The 26,362-nt window shown below is 34.9% G+C and overlaps 1 protein-coding gene across 2 annotated transcripts in view; it reads right to left on the minus strand.

Moving 5' to 3' along the window:
- Grm8 (glutamate metabotropic receptor 8) overlaps positions 1 to 26,362 on the minus strand; it is a 724,606-nt gene that overhangs the window by 108,655 nt on the left and 589,589 nt on the right. For both annotated transcript variants that reach the window (XM_076862113.2, XM_076862107.2), the window contains one exon: positions 25,127 to 25,263. In XM_076862113.2, the coding sequence (XP_076718228.1) occupies positions 25,127 to 25,263 (137 nt within the window). The remainder of the gene's footprint in view (positions 1 to 25,126; positions 25,264 to 26,362) is intronic.

Here is a 26,362-nt window from a genome sequence, read left to right on the forward strand (position 1 = left end):
TTCTTAATTTGATCCAATTGTAAGAAAATGGAAGTTCAATAGTAGGAATCAGCTCTTTTATGTAAGATTTTATTAGTTGACTCTTTCTCCCTGTGACAGACATGCTACATGATCTATGACTCTCCTATGTCCATACACTGAAATATACATTCCTACCAATTCTTTAATACCCTGTACCTATCATAATTATTATTGGCACCTTCCATCTTGTACCTCTTTAGAAGAAAAAAAATCTACAAAAGTAAGAAAATAAAAGACAATTTAAAATGTTACACATAATATTACCAAAATGATAATAGTCTGAACAATATCAATGTCTATAGATGGATTCTTCCTCATCTATCCATGAATTATCTTTCACTTTATTTACTTCAAAATTCATTAACTCATTTCTTTAATTTTAAAATTGGTGTGTGATGTATAAAGAAGTTTCTTTTGAGCTTTATAAATAATATCTAGTTGACTCAGCCTTATAAGTTTTGTATTTCCAAGAGGGAAAATATAGAAAAGAGATAATAAAATAGCAAACTGTCAATCTGGATAGATTGTTAAAAAAAGAGTGAACCAGTCAGGTGTGGTAGCATACATTTTGTAATCCCTGTGACTCAGGCTGAGGCAGGAGGATCCTGAGTTCAAACCCAGCCTCAGCAAAGTCGAGGCACTAAGCAACTCAGTGAGACCCTGTCTCTAAATAAAATACAAAATAAGGCTGGGGATGTGGCTCAGTGGTCAAGTGCCCCTGAATTCAATCCCCAAGACCAAAAATAAATAAATAAAGTGTGGGCCAACATTGAGAGGTAAATTATCTTGCTAAGATCATTTTCCTCTTTCTCAAGGAAAATTTGAGGAAACCTGTGGAAAAATAGAAGTGAGGATAGATTCCATTGGTGTGAAAGGCATCACCAAGATTTTATAACTTCTTTGTGGTAAAAGGAATATGCACTCCAAATTTACCCCTAGCTTAACTGAGGAAGGAGTCCTGGTATTAGGAATGTTTATTATGTTAAATTTCTTTCTTTCAGAGAAATACAATCTTAAGTATTTATTGTTGAAGAAATGTTCAGTTATTGTTGACGAAATGCTCAGTTAATGTAAATTAAATAAGAATTTTTGATGTGGTATATAACTTAAAAATCAAAATTAAGAAATAAAACTCAAGTGTAACATCTTAAAAATAAGCAAAAGCCTTAAATAAGTGATCTGTAAATATAAAAAAAATGACTAAACAAAGAATTACTAAAATAATGTATGGTTAACTAAGTAGCTCATAAATGTTACTGAAGTGTTTCACTATTTCCTAAGCTCAGTATGTGGATATGATGTTTTAAAAGTGTAAATGCCATTATAATGGACATGGTCATTGTGTGGTCACCATGTCACTCAGGTACACTTCTCTGTGTCATCTTGCATTCAGTGGGGCCTTTGGCCTTGTAGAATACATGGACATTGCATTCAACATTCATTTAATAATTACAGTGATTGTATTTTAAATACTTCTCTGTTCATAATATTTAACTTTTGCTTCCTCTGTGAAGTTAAAAGAAGCGTACTTAACCAACAATGTTCATTACATCTCATGCCACCAGTGAAAATACTAAGAAACCATTGTGTAACAGATTGTTTAGTGAGTATTTTCCTTTATCCAGAAGCCCAAGTAAGCCCTAAAGTGAAAGGTATGAGAAAAGCTGCCCAAAAGCTGCCTTTAATTCCTTGCTAAAGAGGAGCCAAAGAACTATCCTGAAGATGCTCCTTCTCTGATTCCCCACTCTACCCTTCCTCTCACTTTACAGGGAGAGCATTGCTGGGGAAAGTGCTCAGATGATAACAATCTAGGATTAGCCTCAAGGGAAGGGGTATTTCATGGCAGCGATAATTGTCTCCTTCCACAGGAGGGTTTTCCACCGAACCTCTCGTGGAGTCTGCTAGTACCTGCATAAAATGATGTTCTAGATAAATATTTTCTGAGCAATAGAATCCACAGGTATACCTGAGGCTACCACTACAGAGAAATTTGGTGAGAAAGCTTTTCAGAATCTCTTGAATTATGTCCATGTGAGGAAGCTTATTGCCAAGGAATCCTGGACATGGTGGAAATAAAATATAACAGAGTGTCTCATCCAATAAACAGCAAAAAGTTAGAATAAAGGCTATCACTATTTTTAGGTGTAGCATATGGCTTCCAGGACTTTGGAGATGGGGAAGAAGACTAGCAGTTTGAGTACCTCTACCACCATGTGAAGCCAAACAGAATTCAGATAACAGGTATCCCCAATAGGCTTTCTCAGCATCACTGAGTAAGAAATAAGACCCCTCTCCTAGTGAGAGATTTCACTGTTGACTTGTTCAATAGCATTGGCCAAGGAATTATATTCTGCTGTTATCTGAAGGGATCCTCATCTAAGAAGACGTGGATTGAGACCAAATTTTATTCTAAGAAAGCATACATACAACTGATTTAGAAACCATGTTAGCCCAAGGTCAGCAGCAGATGGAACCAGAATGAAGTCAAACAAATGTCTCCATTACAATTTATGCCACAAATAGGATCGTAAGAGACCATTTATGAATGATTATAGATTAGTAAACTGGATAATCTAAAAGAAATGGAAAAATCATGAGAAACATATAACCTACAAAGATGGAATCAGGAAGAAATATAAGTTCTGAGCAGTCCCATAATTAGTAGGGAGGTGAACCAGTCATCAAAAATCTCCCAGAAAAGAAAAGCTCAGTTCAAGATAGTTCTGCTGGTAAATTCTACCAAAAAAAAACTTTAAAAAGAATTAAAGCCAATCCTTCTCAAACTCCTCTAAACATTGAATAGGAGACAGTACTTCCAAACTCATTTTACAAGGCCAATATTACTCTGTACTAAAGCCAGATAAATGTGACATAAGAAAAAAAGGAGAGGAAAAAGTATTACCCAATCTCTCATAAACAAAGGAGGAACATTCCTAAAAAATACTAGCAAACCAAATACAACAGCACATTAAAAGGATCATACACTGTGACAATGTGGAATTTATCCTTTGAATGCAATGAGGGCTCAAGATATGACAATCAATTAATATAATGTATCTCATTAACAGAATTAAAAAAAAAAACAGCTAACAAGCATCATACTGGATGGTAAAATGTTGAAAGACAAGGAGAAATAAGGGCACCCACTCTTGCCATTTCTATTCAACGGGCATTAAAAATCCTAGCCAGAACAATTAGGCAAGAGAAAAAAACTAAAATTTGTCCAGGAAAAAAGTATAACTGTTGGTTAACAGACAACATGATTCCTACAGAATATCCTCAAGACTCCCTAGAAGAAATGTTAAATTAATATTAAAAATGAAATAAAGTTACAGGACACAGAGTCAACATACAAAAATCAATTGATATTTATTTCCAAGTCTGAAATAAATATTTCAACACATTCACAAAAAGGCAGCTGAAAAGTAAGAAAAGAAATTCCATTTACAATAGCACAAAAAAGAATTAAATACCTGGGAATAGACTTGACGAAGAAGGTAAAGGACATATATTGAAAACTACAAAACATATATGAAAGAAATTAAATAAGACATAAACAAATGGAAAAGACATCTGTGTCATTGAAAGGTGAATGGAAAAGAAAATATGGTACATATATGCTATGAATACCATTTATCTTTTTTTAAATTTATTTTTACACACATGACAATAGTGGAATGCATTACACACATTATTACCCATTTATAGCACAAGTTTTCATAACTCTGTAAATAAAGTATGTTCACGCCAAATTATGCCATTATACATGTACTCTATTTCTCTATTTTTTTATCTTTTTATAAAAAGACATTCTGTAATATGTAACAATATGTATGAACCTTGCTTGATATTATGCTAAATGAAATAAGCCAGTCACAAAAAGATAAATATTATGATTCCACTTTTAGAAGTTATCTAAAATAGTCAAAATTAGATAATCAAGAGTAGAATGGTTGCTGTAGGGGCAGGGAGGCAGGGAAATGGGAGATGCTTAACCAGTGGGCATAAAGCTTCAGTTAAACAAGACAAATAGGCTCTAGAGATCTACCACACAATTACAGTCAACAATGTGCATTGACTGAGGGTAGATCTCATGTTAAAAGGATGCAATGAGTCACCAGAAGAAAAAATACATTTTTTAAAAAAACTATGTAGATTTCTAAATGTCAATAAGTTAGCACTCTAGTGGGGGAAAAAAAAACTGAGAGAGAAATATTTCCCCACTACAGGCAAGCCTCCTCTTAGGTAAGAAGAACTGGGTCTCACAATGGCTCCTCCCTACCCCCAATCAGCTATTAAGATGGGACTAAATGAGAACCCCACAGGTTAGACCCACTACCATCCTTGCTCAAAAGCCCTCACTTGTACATTCACAGGCCAAAATAATAGGTCTAGACTTTATCAGGGGATGTTCAGGGTAAGTTTTAGATATAAAATGAGATTGCATTCCTGAGTGTTGCTGTATTATTTGTAATTGTCAAAAATTATCAGAAAACTGTAATCTGTACTCAGCTTTTCTGAAAGGCAGGAAAAAAGAAATAAACAATTTCTTGTAATATCCCAATAGATCAAAATTAAGTAAACCAGTTACAGTAACAATAAAGGAAGAAATATAGTTGATGTTTTATGTCAATTTGAGGCTTTCAAAATTGGAATGAAGACTGGAGCAGGGGTGAATAAAATGGCAAAATAGTAGGGAAGCTTCAAAACTGCACATCTCCTCTTCACTTAGAACTTTCTGACATAAATCATTATTCTTAAGTATATTTTCAAAGCACAAATACATTTATTTTAACAGGAAAAAATATATTTCCAAAAATATAATGTTTCTAAATGACAAATTATTTTTATTTTAAATATTTTTTTCTATTAACATTTGTAAATCAGTATTGATGTAAATCTTTAAATAACTTAAATTATCTGTTTAGCATACAAAACAATTATCTATGTATTTCCTAAGAAAACTGTTTAGTGCTCTCTCCCTCCTTCTCCTTCCCTTATTTCCTCCCTCCTTCTCTAATCCTTTCTCCTCCCCTCTCTCACTCTCCTTAGTATACTATTATTTTAACTTTAATCTGTTGTCTGCTAAAAAAAAAAAAGGTACTATAAACATTTACAACACTTTCCTTCATTTTAGTTATAAATGGCTGTACTGAAGTTAAAAATGCCATCAGGTTAGAAAATAAATGGAACTCTTCGTCCATAAGATTTTTATAATATTAAAATTAAAGGAAGCTGGTAGAACCTATTTGGCAGCTTCAGAATTGTGACAATTGTTTGCAACTCTCTGATGAGTTGGAAATCATTACAAAGGGATTTGAGATCCAGATAGGAAGAAAAAAACTAAGCAAATGTAAAATCACCATTAAGGTTTACAGTATTCTAAGGGAGAGCAAAGAGAAGAAAGACCAAATTGGGACATGTAATCCCTGAAAAATAAACCAGAGAACAAATTAATTGCTAAATAGCAATGATTCAATCTAATATTCTGATGATTCTTCAAAATTCCCTTCTATTGTCCCTCTTAAAATTATTATTTTTAAAATATATGCCCTAAAGTTCAGTTGCTCCAAATGAACACACAAAAGATCCACAATTAACTAACAAGGAATATTTTATTTCTCTTCTCAAAACAGTGGGCCATCTAAAGACTGGGTAGTTTCTGAATCTGGCTTTGCTTTGTGTTTTACATAAGTAGCCACAAGCCAACATTTCTCTAATTTGCCTCATACAATGAAGTTGGCAAAAGTGCCAAGTAACTATTGTTCGCAAAAAGGTACTTTCCAACCTGGGTATTTAACAGTCACCATAGGCTCCATGTACTCGAATTTTTGTTCTCCAAAGAAATACTGAAAATTTTTAAAAAGAAACAAAAATGCTGAAACTGAATTTTATTTTTAATTTAATTCTGACACAGGGAGACTAGGACACTTTGTATTCAGATCAGAGCTGCCAGTCAAAGACTGACAGTCCGGTACTTTTCAGGCAGTGTTGGCATGCTGTCACTAAAATTGGAATGAAATTGCATGGAGAGCTCTCAGGGAAGTCTTCTGCAGCCACTGTCACCAGTTTTGCTGTGATGATGAATGGGGACAAAGGGCTTCTCCCAGTAATATGTGGTAATATTGTGGCTTCTCCCATATCATCTGACAACATAAATCATGCAAAATGCAGTCTCTTCCACTTAGGAAAATCTACTCTATCATCAGCTTCAAGGTGTTAGCATACCAAGTTGAACACAGGAAGGCAAATTACAGGCACTTAAGTCCAACTTAGGTCTGCCAGTTTTTCAAATCAAAGAATATCAGTCTTAGAAATTCTCCTTTTAAAATCGTGGTCCTTAAAAATGCTTGGAGTTATCTATGAGGGCCTAAAGAACAATTTGCCCACGTAAGAAAAAATTTTGCCCTCAAAAGTCATCTGAAATAGGAATTCATTGTTTATTCACGTGTATTTCATAACCCCAGGACATTTTGATCTCCCTCTTAGCTCTTTTCTGGACTACATCACCTCGTCCCAATCTCCTTGATTCCTAAGGCTAACTTGGCATTTTCTTTTACTGTCTACTGCATTTTCTTTTCCCTAGCTTTTTCTTTCTTATCTCATTTTTTCTCCATCAGTACTTTGCCACAAGCCTCTCTCAACATCACATATTCATATTTTTTGGCCCTCAGTTACTTTGTATTTGATTTTAGTTCACCTGCACTCCCCCACTGGGAGACAGTATAGAATAGCATTGGATGAAAGATCTTTGCATCAGTGAGCATGAAGTACAATATGGGTCCTAGACATCTGTCAGGCAGGATATTTCTTAAATCATAATTTTAGAGTTCTAAGCATTAAGCCTCTCCAGCTGCAATAACCAACTATATTGTATGAATATAATATAAACTAGAAATTAGAAATTTTAAGTATCTCCTGTACTCCTTAGTAGTAGCTCTTCCACTCATAAGGGCTAGAAATCTCTAAAGAAATTTTGAGAAGTGTAATGATGAATTTAGCTTAACACTATTTTAGTTTAACACTATTCCTATTATCCATTTATTGTAAAGTTGAAGAACTCTTGAAAAACACCTTTCTTTACCTGAATGCTGCTAACACTAAATATAAAACTATTAATAAATTCAGGAATATTCACTCATTCTCTTCAGTGACCCCTCCCGTAAGTTACCATGACAACACCTCCTCTGACTACCCCATTCTAGGAAAGCTAGACATGGGAAAGAGGCAAGCCCATTATAGAACTGTTTCTGGAAAATAGATGTCCAGTTAATTTACATGTTCTTTCATAAATATCCCAACATTCTGGGATCTCCAGATCTTGGCTTTGAATAACATATTCAGATTTTCAATAGCATCAGTTGTGACCAGATCCAAATACCATTCTTATGATGCTTGTCAATTTTTCCAAATCTATCTGCAACAGGCAACCACCCTCTTCATAAGTGAAACACTTCATGAGATTGCTTTTAAATGCATATTCATATGGCCAGGCCAAAATTATACTTTGGCTCATGAATTTGCTATCCATTACCCCAAGACCCCTCCACAATAAAAGTTGGGAGGTGCAGGAGAGAATAAAATGCTTATAGGCTATCGAATTACACAAAACATAGTGGAAATATTACCAACCTAGAGTAGATTTTTAATAAATGCCCTGAATATGAGAAGTAGTTCTAATTTGATAGATAAGAATAAGTAGAAAATCCACATTCTAAACTATAGTATAAGAAGGCTTCAAAAGAATGTGTTTTTCCCAAAGGAAACCCCATAGAGACAGAGCACACGGAGGCAGTAGTTAATTTGGATTTTATGAGATTAACAACTATACTGAAAACAGTATACATACAGAACCAGTGTAGTCTATTTCTAAGACCAGGATGGACACCCATCTTTTTCAACTGGCATTCACCCCTAGATACGAAAGCACAGGACTTCTCTTAAAAGAATCCAACAAAATTCTGGAAATACTAAGATTTCTAATATGTATACTATTCCTTCATATTAGGAAAAACTTCTCTTCGCCTGTCATCAGGTGTATCCCACCCTCTCTTCAACTGCACAGCATTCCTGGCCTGGTTTCCCTTTCTGATCAGGAATCCAGTGAGGAAAATGTCCATTATCTTTCATATCAGCAGAGGAAAACTACTTCAGCTCTCCAGAAATGTCTAAAACTAAGTAGGGCCAATCAGCAGGAAAGACAGACCATAAGAAAACAAACCAAAAACTCATGTCTTAGAGGAAACTGAGGTATTCCACAGAACAAAAATACTCCACTTTTTTAAAATGGTAAATACTATAGAGATTCAAGAGGAAAATACACCTACAGATGTAAGATATTGTTAAAAGTCAACATGAGGGATTGGAGTGCTACTAAGTGAGATTAATGATATAGCTGGTGAAATTAAAAAGTTGAAAAGATTGTAAAATAAAATTGGAATATGTAGAATGCATACAGCTAAAAGATGAATATGAGGAAAAAATGTAAGTAAGATAAAGAATCAGCCCACATAGCATAGCTGTTAATAGGATTTCAAAAAGATTAGAGAAGACTGAGGAGTGGCATAATATCTAATAAATAATACAAAGACATTTTCCAGGGCTAAAGAACATGAATCTTCACATTGACAGGGACCACTGGGTCCTCTGTACAAGGAACAACAAAATGATGCTGAGTCACCCACATGTAATTTCTTTCAAAGCTATTTGATTTCTTATCAAAAGTACTGGATATTAAAAACAACAAAGTAATTTCTTTTAAATTCTGCTAGAACATTTTCTATCAATGCTTCCATATCCAACCAAACTATCCATGTAATTGTAAGTCAGGTGAAAGGTATTTTTCAGATATTTTCTGAGATGGTTTTCCTCTCTTCTATCCTATCATAGGAACTCATTTGAGGATGCCTTCCAACCTGTAGTAAGGAAACTAGGACGGAGGAAAACATGAATCCATGAGATGAAATTCCATCCCAGCAGGATAGCAAAGGGAATTCAAGGGGCAGTTTTTGTGCAGCAAACTCAGAGAGCAATCAGCCAAGCTTGGAGCAGGGAGATAGGTTCAGAAAAAGAATCTCCATAGGGGGTAGAAGGAAGACTCCTGAGGGCAATGAAGACAGAGGAGAGATGACAGGACACCACAGATATGCAAGAAAAAACAAGCTGAACAATGACTGGAAACATCAGGATAAAATGGGCGGGATGGGGGGCAGGTTTCATCTAAATATAAAGAAAGAAATAGGCACTGGAATGTTAACCAACAGACTGAGAATAAGAAAAAAGAATCCATCTCATCTTGATGCCAGCAATATTTTCCTCTGGGTGGCCCCAGGTTTGTGGCATCAGATCCTTTGGAGTAAAAAATGGAATCAGCCCAGAAATTAATGTTTATATAATCAGAACAATGTAAATGTTTGTTTGCTTTCCATTTTGAGAGTCCACCAGGGACAAAGAAAGGAAAGGCTTGGTTGTCCTTCCAGGACACAATGTCAATGTTAACCTAATATTGTAGAAGTGAAAGTGTGGATCAAAAAGAAAAAAAAAAAAATGGAGGTGTGTTTACACCTGGGAAGGAAGAAAGAACAAAGATAGTATGTTTTCATATATTTTTCTTAAAATATATAGTTGAGATATATATCATAGGATATATGTTGAAAGGTTGGGATCAGAAATAGAGGTCTATTTTTCAGGGGGTCATAAAATTTACCAGAAGAAAACCCAGAATCTCAAAACAATCTCAAAGCAAGCACTGGGAAGAGATGAGAATGAGAAGGATAGCAAAAGCAAACGAATTCTTAGCTTTTGTCTCAAGTGAAAAATTTAAAATATAAAAATAATATCTGGAGTTAAAACAGAAATAATTATTTAAAAAATTAAAGGATGTTGCTTCTCGGGAGTCTGGAAAGGAGATCAGAGAGTCTTAATTTCTATTTCAATTTTATTTTTTGATTTCTATTTCAATTTTATTTCTATTTCTATTTTATTTTCTATAATAAAAACTTCAAGAAAAATTGAAAGTGTTCAAGTGACATTGATATCATCATTAAGCACTGTAGGGACTCAATACCTTTTTCTAGGCTCATCAAATGCCTTGTTCAGTGTGCCAGCTACTGGTATAATAAACTATTACCTTAAAAACATTACTATTGTTACTGGCAGAACACTGAACATAAACAAACCCACTAATTTTGGCAATGTGTTGATTTCTGGAATATATCAGCTCTTTAGCTTGATGGACAGAAGGCATGATACACAGTCAGGTCAGTCTGTGAATACAGACTGAAGGACAAATAAGAAAAAGATGTGAGGAATGTGGAAAATCACCTATTCAGGAACACATTCCAAACCTGGATGTGAAAGTGTCTTTTTACAGAAGCCAGAGATTTTCCCCCACATATTACACTGTCAGAGGTGAGGCTCCTCTGACAGGACAGACCTTTGTTTGAAATCACAACTACCTGAATCTTTGGATGTGTTTTCCAGCTCTGTTTTCACTTTCCATTTTTTCTACAAAGCTGTCTTTTAAGTGCTTCATGATCTAAAATCCCCCAAGGCAACCTGAGTTCCATTTCTTTCCTTTCTTTCTTTCTTTTTTAATTAGATACTCACAAAGTGCAGTGTCCTTTTCTTTTTCTGTTTTTAACACTCTTTTTTTTTTTTTTTTTTTTTTTTACTTTTGTGGGGAGGGGAGACTGTTCTGCAAACTGACACAGAGACTACATCTATTGTCTGATACTATTGATCCACCTGGATGTCGGGGTGTGGAACCAACACTTCCTGTGAAGAGGATCCCTGATGAATGCTGACTGTATTAGGCAAGGATAGCATAACATGACTCACAATCTTCTGTCAGCCCTATTGAATTCCAAGCTCTGTCACAAACCTGGCTGGCTAACCCCTTAAATTCTCAGGTGGTTCCTATTCCCCAGTTAACTTCGTTCTGCTATACCCTGTAAAGGTAGGTAACAGATGCTTTAGGAAATGAGCTAAAAATCTGCTACTTGACCCATGAATTTTGTCTTCAAGCCTGAGGAAAGAAATAAAATATTAAGCAAATCACCACAACTGAATAATCAGCTATCAATACAGGACTCAGGAAATTACACTTGTTTATAGACAACATATGTCTTGATAGGGTAAGCCTATCGTACTCACATTAATGAAGCACCAACTCCTTAAAACAACACTCTCTTTCCTAAGGGGCTACTATGTATCTTACTAGGGTAATTTAATTTCCAAGTGTGATTTTAAGGATTTTTTTTACACCTTTATTTTATTTATTTATTTATTTTTTATGTGGTGCTGAGCATCAAACTCAGTGCAATACACATGGTAGGCAAGCACTCTACTACTGAACCACACCCCCAGTCCCAGATTTTAGGGGTTTTGCCCAAATATCTGTCATTACCTAACAAATGACCCTCTCTACTATTCTCCCAGCATAGTATATATTTAAGAAATATGACAGAAGCTGATAGGAGGCAGCCAGTGTAGAATGCTACATGCTTTGAGCCTTTCCCAAGAACTGTAGCTGGAAACCCAGGGAGAACTACTTCTTTGTTATGAAGCAGTTCAGTCTCTTCATCTGTAATTATGCTTAACATTCGCAAAGCCAATATGTCATGTGGACCTGGCCCAAAATAGTGTAATATTTACAAAAAACAAGTTTCTATGCAATGTCAATATTTTGTGACATGAATATTTCTTGACATTATTCACAAATACCAAAAAAAATTCAATTCATAGCATAAAGCAAAAATTATGAAAGTCATTCCCCCATCTTTTAATATTTCTAGATCTGGGTCTGTCCTTTCCAGGAGCATAGAATGAGCAGTCCTTGACTCCAGGAAAATATCCTAGAGCCAAACCCTGTGGTCATTCACTCAACTGCTGAAAGTAAGGCCTCCACATCTTTGCACAGCTGTCCTCTTCCAGCAGATAACTCTATTCAAAACTCAGAACCCTGTGTCTTAGCCCTTCTCCATCAATTCCTTAACTTCCTGCAGCACTGGTTTCCCAGTTTAACATGTAGAAGTAGAATTTCAAGTCAGAGCTCATCCAGCCACGGAAGCCATTCATCCCTCTCATTTCATAAGATACTTGATATCTTGGGAGGTAAAGTTAAAAAGCTATTTACTGATATGCAGTTACCAAGATAATTTCCTATGCAGTCTAATTTACTGTGTTAGACTGAGTGTCAATTTTCTGAATTTTTAAAAGTAATCCAAATGAAGTAAAAGAAACCAAATAATAGATTAAGACATTATTCTAATCTCAGGGGAGAGGCAACGTTTCCCTCCAGGTTTAGGGTAGTATTCCAGGGACAATATTGATAAAATCTATCTGGAAATTTCCAAGAAATTTCCAAACCATAAAATACTGTGAAATTCTACTCTATGTTCTAGATGATGATCTACTCCAAAAAAGGTCTCTCAATTTCAAACACTGATTTTTCTCTCCCTTTCTTCTCCCTCTCTGTACATGTATCTTTTCCATTCTGTAGCTGCCCCAAAGCCTGTCTCTTGTAACTCTCAAAGCCTTCCCCCAAACCCAACCCATGCTCCTTTCCCGATTTCCTGCTTTCTCTTGTCCTAGACACATTGCTTCTTGCTCTGCTCTTTTCACTGTAAATCAGTCAAAATAATTTCAATGATGCCTGATTTTTTTCCCATTCATCAAGTTGATTCCCTTGTGAGTTTGATATTCATATTTCTCCTATTACATATGAATAATAATACTCATCATAAAAGATTGGTTGTAAACTACAGGAAAAGATATATTTATGCATATCCTGGACACAGGTTTTTAAGAGTTTTTGCTTAAAAAAATAATAGTAGTGAGATGGGAGGCAGGATACCATTAGGCAAGAATCCTGCACCCTTCTGGGTGCAACCTCTCAATCTCCCTATTGCATTCCCACTTAACATCTTGAAGTCAGAAGGGAGTAGGGGAAAGGAGAAGGCTAAGGATGACAGGAAAGAAATTAACAGTTTGGGAGAGGAGTAAGGGTACAGAGAGGAACAGCGGGGCTTAGTGTGTCTGCTTGCTTCATGAGCTGAACTGTGTATTTGCCAGGTGGTGAGGAGGGCAGAGGCGGCCACTGAGCTCCAGAACAGCTGCTCCATTCTCTCCTTCCACTCAACATTTGAGAGTCTGGGCAGTTTGGGGGCAGCCACGAGGGAGCAGCAGCAGATGGCTGCCATGCTCTGGAGGTGTACTCTTGAATGGTGAGGGCTCCAGTTACAAAACGCAGCGATATTTATATGCCTTAAGTATAATCTATGAGAAGGCTGCAAAGAGACACATTCATGGAAAATTATCATTTTTAATTGGAATTTTTAATTTAGTTCTCTAATTTTAGTAGCAAATTTATATTATATATCAGCCATAGTACAGTTATTAATATTAAAGAAAAATAAAACTTTAAAAATATATTTTTGACTTCTCATCCAGGTCTTATGTATTTGAAGCAGGGATAAATAATCAAGTGACAAAGTTTATGAGGGAATTTTTCAGATTCAATCCACAATGACTGTGAACTTAGACCATGTGCCAGTGAGAAGACCAGAATTTTCCATGCCGCATTATCTTATGTGAAGCAGATGAAAGTAAGGGTGAAAGATCTCATAAAAAAAAAAAAAAAAAAAAAAAAAAAGACCCAGGAAACAAAACTCTAGACGTTCATTTCTGTTTAAATGGATGCCAATCCAATTCTGACCAAATTTTTACTCATTTCAAAATATGTCAGAAATTCTCCCAAAGAAAGGGACAGAATTGAGTTTTGGACTTTTTGTTTGTTTGTTTTTAATGTGGTTTTGTGTGGCTGGTATTTTCTATTCAAAATTATTACAGCCCTCACAAATAATAGCTTATAATTCCATGGCATTTTAAAGTTCACCAACCATTTTCACACACAAAACTCTTGACCTTTACATTTTTTTTTTTATATAAAATAAGAACCACTATATAATAGAAAACTTCAATTCATAGATGAGGAAAGATTTCAGAGCAGTAGTGTACTGGCTGGAGTTGGCTTCCATACTGGAGAAGCAACATGCTCATAATCCTACAGCTGGCAATAGACATTACAACTAGGCTTTGCTCTAATGCTGGCAGGACCACTGTCCAACTGTTTTATGGAAAGGGCAGAAGTAGTCATTACGCCAGGAAAAAATATCCCATTGCCTGTCTTACAGAGTGCCTGAGAGTACCCACCATCCATCAACCAAACTGAAGCTCAGCCTCTGTCTCCCGAATTCATCCATTAAATCATTCACTTATGAATTTTAAACTGAGGCATTGAAAGGATTAGTGAAGATTATTAACTTAAACAATAAGATAATTATTTGGTACTCTGCTATGAATCATTGTTACAGAACTAATTACTAAATAAAATTTTAATGTTGCTATCCCTTCCTCAAAGGTCCCTAAATTTCTTAAAATAAGATCAGCTCAATATTAAGTTCAAGAAAATACCACAACACAAATTAAGGTGTTTTATAAAATGAATACTAGCTTATTCCAAATAAAAAACTAAAGAAAAGACTATGGTTGGGATAAAAGATGAGGGTTTTTTGTTTATTCGTTTGTTTGTTTGTTTTCTTTTCTTTTTTTCCAGTAAATAAGCTATGAGTTAAGGCATGCCTGTTCACTCATATTTTGAATGATCCAATAGTACTGGTAAATTGTGATTGTCTCTGAGGGTCATCTTTTCTAATAGACTGATACACTTAATCTTCTTAATGTGCAGTTGTCATTAGGTCATTTCTTTACAGTGACTGAGACCAGTTACAATGTAAAATCCACATTTAAAATTGAGATCAAATTCTAAAATTTGCTTCTTATAGAAACCTTCTAAGATTTCAGTTCCTGTGCTCTCTATTCCTCAGGGAAATTCTGACATTCCCTTTCTGCCTTGGTGCAATCTACTCCCTACCCCGGGTATGTCCTGCCTTTCTATACCTTATCCAGAACATTCTAGAGCCATCAAAACAAATCTGACTTCCTTGAACCTTTCCTTTCTTCTAAACTCCATTCCTCTTGTATTCTTACCTATTTGAAATTCATTGTGTTCACCACCTTATACTGTCCAAACAGTCATGAACTTTTCCTTAATTCTAATTCTCTGATATTCCTAAAAGCATGCACCCAGGAGTCACATACATATTTATGTATGTTCTTGAATTTCACCTGTGTTTCCACCAGTCAAGTGAAACACAATAAGTAACTTATTGGTAATTTTAGTTTTCTATAAAATGGCCTTTCTGAGAGTCCTTAACTCCCAGGGTTATGATTAGGATCAAATGAGTTAATAAGCTTAAAAGTCAAGGTAGGTGGAAACTTCAACTTAAGCCAGCATTTCTCAAAGTAGATTTCAAGGAATATGAGTTCTGCAAAACATTGCTTGAATAAAAGGGAGTTTGAGGTTAATACATTAAATTGAATCCAGTACATCTAATGCACCCATCTCAGTTAGTTGCAATGTACATTAGCACTTTTCAGGCTCTAAACTGTCTCACAGGAAAACAAAGCAAAAAAAAAAAAAATTGTCCTACCATCCCCTAAACTTATTTGTTCACACAGCTTTTGTGTACATATATAACAGCTATTTAAAAGCCAGCCGAATTGGTGTTCTAAGGAAAGTTTTGAGAAAATGCTGACTTGGACAAGAACTATAGTTTTCATCTTGGAAAATATTTCAGACTCACGTTTCTAACAGTTTTAGGGTTTTTTTGTTTTTGTTTTTGTTTTGTTTTGTTTTTTTTTTTTGTTTTGTTTTTTTTTTTTTTTTTTTTTGGTTAAAGAGACCATCTCCAAACGTTCAGAGTCATCACAAACCCTGAAAATGAACCAAATTTTATCTTTTGGGTAGCTATGCTACAAGGTTAGCAGTATAGTACTGACTTTCCAAGGCTCATTATTTCTTAACAATAACTCAATAACTTTAAAGTTATGAAAATGTTCTGTTTTTCCTGTGATATTCAACAATTGCTTGTCCAGCCAGTAGCAGATGTAAAAAATCATCTCAGGAGACAAGTTCAACATACAAATATGTGAAAATGTATAAAGAGTGGGCAGAAATTCTCAAGAGTCTCTAGAAATGGGTATGCATAGCTGGTAGTTCATGAAGGAGGCAGAACTGGGATGTGGTCACTAAACCTGTGTTCTACTATATCCATCTCCAAAAATCAAATTCTTTACTTCTTTACAGTATTCGAGGTAAAAGGGCAATAAACACTTGTGCACTGATTGTCTCAATGTCATAAGCTGAATGCAACCAAATCTGTGAGGGTACAGTGGGAATTCTGAATTCACTTTATTTTATTTTATTTTTTATGGGAACAAAAATAAGCTGAGCTTACCTTTATTGCCCATTCGTGGCTGGCTCTTCTCTAAGCTATCACATCCCCTAATTCCTCACAAATATAGACCTTAACTCTCCTTTTATTTTCACAGAATAGTGTTTTTCCAATAAATTAGTATTTCACAGATCACATTAGTCATTTCTACTTATCCTCATTTGAATTCAATATACCTAATAGGACATCAAGCTTTCCTATGACAGAGCCCTATTAAAAAAAAAAAAATGTGTTATGAAATCATGCTTTTGTGAGAGCAAAAGTAATGTCAAAGTCCTTGCAACAATTTTCATATATTTTTAAAAAACAACTGTCAGCTAAATTATTAAGTCATTATTATTTTATTCCATTTTAGTTCTAGTTTTCTTAGGCTGGAAGTAGTCATATTTCTTTATAATAAATACCCCAAATTTTATCAACCATAAATGGAAGACCTCTGAATCCTTAAACACCATGAGGTGTAGCACCATCTACATAGATAAATGAGGTCATAAACATATTAGGATCCCTTTTAATTCTGAACAAAAAAATAAGCAGAGAATTATATTCTAACCTAACTCTCGATATCTAAAATATCCAATTAGGAAAAAAAATAGATCTGGAAGAAATTTTAGTGAATAACTATAGCAAGTTCCTGATTTTATAAACATGAAAATTGAAGCTCTAAATATTGAGTAAACAGAGTATGAACCCATCTGAGGCTTAGTCTTCTAATTCTCAATTTTACCTTCCACATTTATCACAGAGCTCCCAAGGGTCTCTCTCTGAAGAGTGAGGTCTTGATTCCAAACTGAACAAAGCTTTCAGAAGTGATGTTTAACCCTTATATTTAATGTAGAATATGTTTCAGAAAATAGAAAGGATTGCAAATTTCTGCAACTTCACCTGGAGCCAAGGGATCTCGAACCTCAGTGAAATGGTATAGGGAACTGAAGAATTCCAGCTTCTGGCTGTTTTCCTTCCCTCAGTCTTGAGGAAAGATGTCACATGTCACATTAGAGTTTTGGCTCAGTTGAGAGGTAGAGCAACTTTGTTTTGTGCAATTTCATGCTCTAACTAGTAGTAAAGGACCTCAACCTACAGCTGGGGGCTACATGCTTTATTCATATAATATTTCAGTTCTTAGTTATAATTCTTTTGTATTTTGTATATTTTATATAACACTGAAGAGCCCTCTGAGCTTTTAAAGGTACCCTAGGATATAGAGCTCACATATTTTTTAGTAAATCTGCCATTTTAAAAAATGATGCTTTACCCATTATTTTTCCATTCTAGAGTATCATTTTATATTTATGACCTTATTTAAGCTACTTAGTCTACTCATCATGGCACAATTGTACTCACTTTGCTCCTCACAAGGTTAAAATTAGGATTAACATATCATTTATGCTTATTTTTATTACTTTATTATTCTCATAAAAGTCTAGAAGGACCATATTCCTTTATCCTTCTTTGAAACTCATTTAAAGAGACATTTTCTAATTTATATTATTTTCTTCTTTAAGATATCTTATATTCTTTCATTTGTCTTTTCCAATTTGACCTCTATCATCTTTTTTTCAGGTTTCTTTTTCTTTCTGAGTTATTTTTATTATTACTTATCCAATTAAGCTCTTTTCCCATTTTTGTACTACTAACAATTTTTAATATCCCATTTTCCTTAATAAACTATCAAAGTCCCTCAATACTACTAGATTACCCCAGGAAACTCCCTCCATCTGGATCTAGATAACCAAATTTAGCTTCTCAATTACTAATTGGATTCAGATCTGATGTGACATAATTATGTATGTTTTTAAAATAGTGAAGCAATTATTTTACTTACTCTAATGAACAGTCTGGAAGAATCTATTGGTTATTATTCTTGATGAGAAAAATCAAATCTATTAACTGAAATTCACTAAATCTATTTCTTCTTCCCCACTTTCTCACCTGTTTGTTCACTTTTTTTTCCTATTATGATAAATGTTCCATAGTAAATCCCTTTAAATAAGTTATGGAAGAAGTCTAGAACAAAGAAAATGACTAGATGAAGGAGAAAGAGTCAGACAATTAGATAAAATAGAAATGAAGTTAATTCTTAATTACAGTCTAATTCTTAATTATAGCTAATTCTTAGTTACCAAATTCATGGATCCACATTTTCTCCAGCCAATATTAACTATGCTGCCAGAAACATACTCCTAAAGTTTGAAGATAGGGCTATCTCTTGAAAAACTCATTGCATCTTAAAACATTCTAAACATGTTCTCCTGGTTTTTGAGACCCTGTAAAATTTAACTTGGAGTCATCTCCCTTCATGTCCCACATGTTCTCTGATCAGTTTATCCTCTGCTCTATAGTATCTCAGGATCCCTTAGTTCACTAAAGAAATGGCATCTTTTTTCACCTCCCTATGGAAAGCATAGACAACAGTGTTCAACCACATCATCGCACTTACATTTGCATTATGAAGTCCTTGAATAGGCAGGATAGTTCTGCCCATCCAATGGTACTGTTCCTCAATCATAAGAGGCTACTCAGAAACTCTAAGGCCCTCTGGAGAACAGGAAGTTCTACAAATGATGTGGACAGGAAGAAGAACCAGTGGTTACAGTACGCCAACTCCTATAGAATTTTACCTGGCTCCATAGATCCATTCCCTTGCTCCCATGTATGAATTTGAACTTCCCTGGGTTTTTCATCTGGCTCGATTACATAGGCCTGGTCCTTGGATATCTTGATAATGTAACCATCATGTCACAGAGGACCTCCAATGGGTAGATCAATATTAAATCAAGTGGAAGCAGTATTTGAAAAGTTTGTCTTTACGCTGATGTTCTGAATAGAGAATAGCTGTAAAAAGAGATGACTGCACCAGGATAACTTTTCTGTGCCCATTCAGTAAACCCAAAATATGTTTTTATATTTTAAAATGTTTGCTCTATGACTTATATGCTTTGGAAAAAAAAATTGAGCAAACTTTCCAGCAGCATTTCACTTCATTAAATCAGTCTTTACTGTAATATAGTATCTACCACATGGAATTCTGATTACATGTTTAGCTTTTGCAGTAAAGGATCAATCAAATACATATATATTATATTGAGACTTCCTCAACTTGCTTGGAATGCAGAAAGAAATAATTCCCCAGGTTTCCCTTTTTTTTTTTTTTTTTTTTTAGGAATTTCTGTTCTGGATAAATGTCAACCGTTTTAAGCCAAAATCATTAGATTCACTAATTTAATAAAGGAACAGCTTTTATATGATGAAGGATAACAACATAGTCCTGAAGTAGTGATTGATTGAATGGAGTTGAAACTGTTTCAGGGAAGACCTGTTTGCTTAGGAGTCATGCACTTTCTTTTTGCCTCTGTGTCCCTGTTTGCAGATTTGCTTGCATTTCAAAATACTTTCTTATATTATCTTTCTATCTATCTATCTCTCTATCTCTCTATCTCTATCTCTAAATATATATTTATATCTATATCTATCTATCTATCTATATTTATCATCTATCTGTGTATAAAAGTCCACTGTGTGAAATAATAATTATAAAAATAACTCCCTTTCCTACAAGTATGAAAGTCGGTTTTCTGAGCTCTTTCTCTACATTCTGTTAGAACTTTAAATACTAAGCTAGCCTGCCTTTGTACTCTATCCTGAAAATCTTTTGTTTGCCTTCCTTTCCTGTAAGAAGACAATTAATCTTCAAAGCTGTATTTTTGTTTATTAGATGCTAATTTATTCTTTTCAAAAAGTCATTTTGGTGTCATTATTTATATTTCTGTTTATGAGCTAGCAGACATTTTGAATAAACATTAAGATGATTAAATTTTAACCACATTCTTGCCAAGCCCTAAGTAGACCCTTGGTAAGCACTAACTGAGCATATAGTGAATAATATCCTGATTCGAACCAAATTATGATTGTCATACTCATTTTACACTTAATATGTGTCGGGCTATGTTACAGGACCTTTATAGATGCAATTCATTTATATCAAGAACACTATGAAGCAGATATGACAGTTTCTATGCAGATGAAGAATTTGAGACCAATACAGGTAAAAACAACATGACTGGGGCCACACAACACATAAAAGGAAGGTCAGAATTCATCTTTTGGACTTTGAGATCTTGTTCTTGGCCATTATATTATGATGCATTTAATATTTATAATAAGCCTATTATTCTACTTAGCAGATGGGAAAACTGAGGCTTAGCATTCTAGACTTCATCAAAAGTTACTTTTCTATGGAATGACCCAAGAAAAAGTTAAATCAAGTTCAAGGAAGCCCTTTTCCTACTTGTCACTCTTCCAATTAACATTGTGCCAACTAATTGTGGTTGAGACACAATTGTGGAATTACTATTCTTCACTATTTTTATTTATCTCAAAATTATTTGGTAAAGAAAAAGAAAAAATATAACTAATAACATTTTATTCGTGTCTCATTCCTACAATAATCCAGAAAAATCGGCTCTGGTTGAAAAGTATAAAAAAGTGAGCCCTGAGTTATTTTTGGCCCATCCAGTAACCTCAATACACCTTCTCCCTGTGGACTCAGCAGCATATGGCTGTGCTTCTCACGGTTCAGGCTCTTCTGTTTATTCTGAACCTCTAGGTTACAATATGTTTTGTAATCACTAATAAGGACCACCTGTCTCTTGAGAGATTCCACCATATAAAAATAGAGACCTAATTGTTTAAATTCACTCTCAGGTAGACAATATGTACTTCATGTGTGGACCAAGATTACTGAATAGAATACCTAAATGAAAATAAATTATACTAACTGATTATAATTGCTAAATTAAAAACATATGTCCTTTATATAAAAAGAAAAAAGAGACAATAATATTTAGAACAATAAAGGCTATGCTTTGGAGGATATGAAATGCCTTAGACATTTTCCAGAGAAAAAGAATAATCTGCTGGTTTTAAAAATTTATTCAGCTTACTAAAATATATTCAGTCCAAATTTGCTGCATTCAAATATGCTTAACCATATAGTCTCTTGTGTAAAATCATGTATAAATTCAGCACCACCCCCTCAAAAAACAAACAAACAACAACAACAACAAAAAACCCTGGCTTTAAAAACAAGCAGAATTCAGTTTAGTAAATACAGCCATTAACTGAAATTTAATAATAATTTTAAATAATTTTATAATAAATACATTATACACAAAAATTTTATAATAAATACATTAACACAAAATGTTAGCAAATGCTAACATTGAGAGTATAAAACCAATTGTAAATCTGGTTTAATAGAATAAGAAGAAATAATGTATATGGAGAATAAATTCTCCTTTCAGTACCTCGATTTGCTCCCTACCACAATTCCTATCAGGCCACATAGGAACTTGTCCCTAGGCAGCCACTGCAAAACTATGTCCACACCTTCATCAGCACATCTTTCTTGCTACAGGAGAACTGTTGGTTTGAGGTCTATCTCCCCTTGTATACTGGGACATCCCTGTGAGCAGAGCCCACAGCCTCTAGTCTCAACCCCTAGCAACTTGTACAAGCACAGAATGAACTAAACAAGCCTGTTAAAAATAGCTGCCTGTGCCTCTTGTCTGCTTGAAACGTTGTACTCTTTGATCACAGAATGGTGACTGCAATAAATAATGCTTCATTGTGTACTTCAAAATTGCTGAAAGAGTAGATTTTAAGTGTTTTCACCACACACACACACACACACACACACACACACATGACTAGTATGAGAGAGGATGGATTTGTTCATTAGCCTGCTTTAAAATCATTCCACATTGTAAACATATATCAAAATACCACATTGTATTATATATAATATTAGTCAAATAAAAATAAAATTTTAAATGTGTTTTACGAAAGTATTGCATGGTTTAAACATAAAAACTTGAAAAATAACACAAACACATACACACACAAACACACACCCAACTGCCTACGTAATAATTTCTATTCACAAAATACTATAGAAAAATAAACAATATGTTTACATTATGTAAAGTTTACTTTTTAAGGTAAATATCAAATATCAAAGATAGGCAGAAACAACTAACTGTGGGGACAAAAGATTAGCATTTAAATGGGAGATTCTTGGAACTTTATAAAGCAAACTCAAGTACTTCTTCCCTACTCAACACACTTATTGTCACATCTCTCACTGATCACATAGAATCATGAGATATGGAGTAGGAGTAATTGTGTGCCAGGCACTCATTGTGTTATTTGTTTTAATTCTTATTATAACCATATAAGGTAGTTGCAATTACTATTTCCATTTTACTGATGATGCAACTCAGGCAAAGAAATTGGTGCCTCGCCTAAGATCTAAGCATGACTTTTAAAAAACAGTAGCTTTCCAGGCAGGTATCTGATCCATCTTCCAAGGATAGTTTGTTTGCAAGGATAGTCCCCAAAATTCAATTCATGATTTACAACTCTCTCCACAGCCTCATTCACTGTTCTCTTCTGAGAGTTGCATTTTCACAGTTTCAGTGAAAGTAGCACTACGGTATAGTTACAAATGATCATAATCATGCACGAGAAATAATTCTTACAAATTGTTTTGATATATTTTATGAACGATAACATGATCGTAAACATAAAACTTTCATGCATCATTAAATGTACATAAAAGAGCAGCTTGAGATTCAATATGAAGTTTTATAATAAATACATTATACCCATATAGATGTGTGTGGGCACTTTGTGAATAACTATTTTAGGTGTCTTATTACTATATACTAGTGCATGTATTTCTTAAACACTGAATTTTGTTATGGGAATCCTTAATCATAAGAATGTAATAGGCAATTTTGGCTTTGATAAAAGTCAGAGAAACGTAGCTTCCCTCTTTAAACCCTTGTCAAATTTTGTCATGTTGAATAATTTTACTTCACATAAATCTACTTCCAAATGAACATTTGACAAAAAGTTAATAATTTTCATGTAATTAACAACTTATGGAATTTTCTATGCATGTTTCAGTAAATCAGTTTGGATTCAGAACAATGTTATGTATGTTTCATGAAGCACTTACATGCAGTAAATTGTAGACACATTGTCTTACATACTCCAATAGTTGGAAACATGAGCTGTCTCTGCATGGCTGAATGCAGAGCTATGATAATTATCAAGAAGTCATTTCAAAGAAACTATAAATCATACTCTAGTTTTATTTTTTCTCATTATCTACTTCTTTGCTGAGAATACCATGACAGATGCTGCCAAAACGTATTACTTCAGGAGACATATTTGGACCTACAGAAATAGAAATTTGTAAAATAATAACTGATGTCTTTTGAATGGGTTCAAACACTAGAAAGCCTATGCACCTCCCAACAGGATTGCCATAGCTTAGAGAACCAAGAAGAGGAGACACTTTTCATTAGAAGAAAGGGTGAATTATTTACACATTTGAACAACAGAACAATGGAAGATGTTCCTAGTTTAGTAGAAGCATTTTAAAAGCATCTTAATATCTACAGAGGAAGCATTGCTGCTGTTGTAGTGATTCCTTGGCCACTTAAATGTCTGAAAACAGTCCTATGTTTCTGAGGAAGAGAGGCTATATGAATGAGTTTCCATTCTTAGCCAACACATCTGGGCACACTCTCTATACCCAAAGAAGCCACATGCCCTAATATAGCAAGAGCTGTTAAAATGTGAAATAACTCTTAACCCATTGGTAAAACAGATGCTGCTCCAATATTTCCCTCCACCTTAAACCCTCCCTACCCTGCCATGCCCAATCCAGTGCTCTGCTCCCTGTGATTTCCGGAGCCTCCCTTATCCATCAAGTTCTTTATCCAGAGCACTTTAGAATTGGTTGGTACAAGCACCCGATGGTTCTCGCCCAAGTCCCTAAGACAAATGCCCTCTAGGAGTACTTTTGGGCTGCCCACTAGCCAGTCACACCTGCTGAAGCTCCTCCCTGCTGCCATCCACTTGTGTCAACCTCACTGGGTCCCTGTCAGACACCTACAGAAAGAGCTGTAGCCTCAGGAGGAGCATGGTTTTGTAGCACGCAAATGTCCAGCTACCTTTCACAACAGCCAAAGGCCCTGGGATCCTGCTTAGGAAGCTTAGGCCAGGGTTCTCCAAGTTATCCTCATATGGCTACTTACAGAGCTATAAAATCTGTGGTGCTTGGACTGAGATGTCTAAGGTACACAAAGGTACCAGGCAGCAGTAAGGGATGCATAATAACCTGAAGATCACCCTTCACACATCAATTTCCTCTAGTGTTGTAACTCAAAAAGGTAATATAAATATTGAGTATGATTTACTTCCATCCATCAGGTATAGCCATTAGGTGTCACCTTATGATGTGGCAAAGGTAATGCATACTTTTGTTAAAGTCCAGACTTGACAAATTCACTACACATTTTGCCACTCCCACCCCATCTCTCTCTCTCTCTCTCTCTCTCTCTCTCTCTCTCTCTCTCTCTCTTTCTCTCTCTCTCTCTCTCTCTCTCTCTCACACACACACACACTTTTTTTCTCTAGCTCTCTCTCTTTCTTTCTCTCTCTCATACACACACACAAACACACACACACACACACACACAGTGTGCAAAAGACATGAACTAGCAAGTTCAGAAAAGGGCAAATTTCTCTAAGCGTATAGCCAAAGAAAAGATTCACTATATCTTTATAGATATTAGGAGATTTTTTTTCTACAGAGGTTGAAGTTATGTATTTTATAAGAAAGCATCCCTCATTGAGAACCATATGTATTAATGCACGTTTACATTGATACTTGCTTTTAGATGAAGCTGATTGGTCCAGTGCCCGATGACTTTGTACTCTGTACTTTTGTTGGTTATTTGATACTGGAAGATATCATAACGTCCGGGAGCATCTCCATTTTCATTAAAAGTGACAGGCGTACCAGCACTGCCTATAAACGTTTAGAAAACAGTGTTAATAAAGTTTGAATAATATAGTCCATTGGGATTATACTTTCTCTAAAGAAGAATGGTATATAAAATATATTATGTGTTTTAAGTGATACGAAGATTGTAATCCATACAAGGTCATTCTTGATAGCAATAATATCTTTTAAATGAAAATAAGCCAGATGTAGGAATAGAAATCAGATGTGCTTTATTATGCACATTAGAAAGTAAATGATGAGCATCCAAGTTAGGCAATGTACAGAGCAGCTAAATAAATATAAGATGATAGACTGAATATTCATTGCTTGCTACACAGAACAGTAGTTAATAGAGAAAAATGTAAATGTCTTGAAGCATGACAGCTATTGTACAATAAGAACTTCAAACAGCAATTCCAAATTGGCAGGAGAAGATTCCAGCCAGAATCCTTGGAGTTTGATTTCATCTCAACTTCAAATCCACACTCAAGCTGTTGCCCTTTCTAATTCCTCTGCCTCTGCTATCTCTGCCCAAGAGAATATCAGCATGGGCTGCTATTGGGAACCTCTCAATGGGTGAGGCAGCAAGCTGTGGGAAATTCCATTTCTGCTCAGATCATAAAAGTCCCTTGATTCACAGGGATGAGTGTGACAGTATTAGAGCAGCACAGGATGCAAAAAATGCAGTCTTTCCTAAACTCCATTTCTCTCTGAAGCTTTCATCTTTCCTCTTAATAGCTTCGGCTCACTTTTACTTTCCATCTTATTGACTCTTCTATAATTACAGGTGTCTGAGTGGAAAGGGATCACTACCCCAGTGTTGTCTTGCTCCATCCAGCCTCACTCTACACAGACTTTCTGTTCCTTTAACAGCCTTTAAACCCCTTCATCTTCATGAATTATTCTTTCCTATCTCAACAAATTCACCTGACACCCATACTTTTTCTTGCTGCCTATCTTCTCTCTACAGGCTCCCTTCCCTGAATTTCTCCTTTGAAGATATTGGATTTAATTTCTCTTTTGTTCTAGAAAGAAAGTTTCCTCTCCTTGCTATCTCTTTTTTCATATTATATTCTCCAAAATTATATATTACTCTAAATACACCAACTTATATATTTCCATC

The sequence above is a fragment of the Callospermophilus lateralis genome, chromosome 1 (genome assembly GCF_048772815.1).
Source record: "Callospermophilus lateralis isolate mCalLat2 chromosome 1, mCalLat2.hap1, whole genome shotgun sequence".
In the NCBI taxonomy this organism is placed as follows: domain Eukaryota; kingdom Metazoa; phylum Chordata; class Mammalia; order Rodentia; family Sciuridae; genus Callospermophilus; species Callospermophilus lateralis.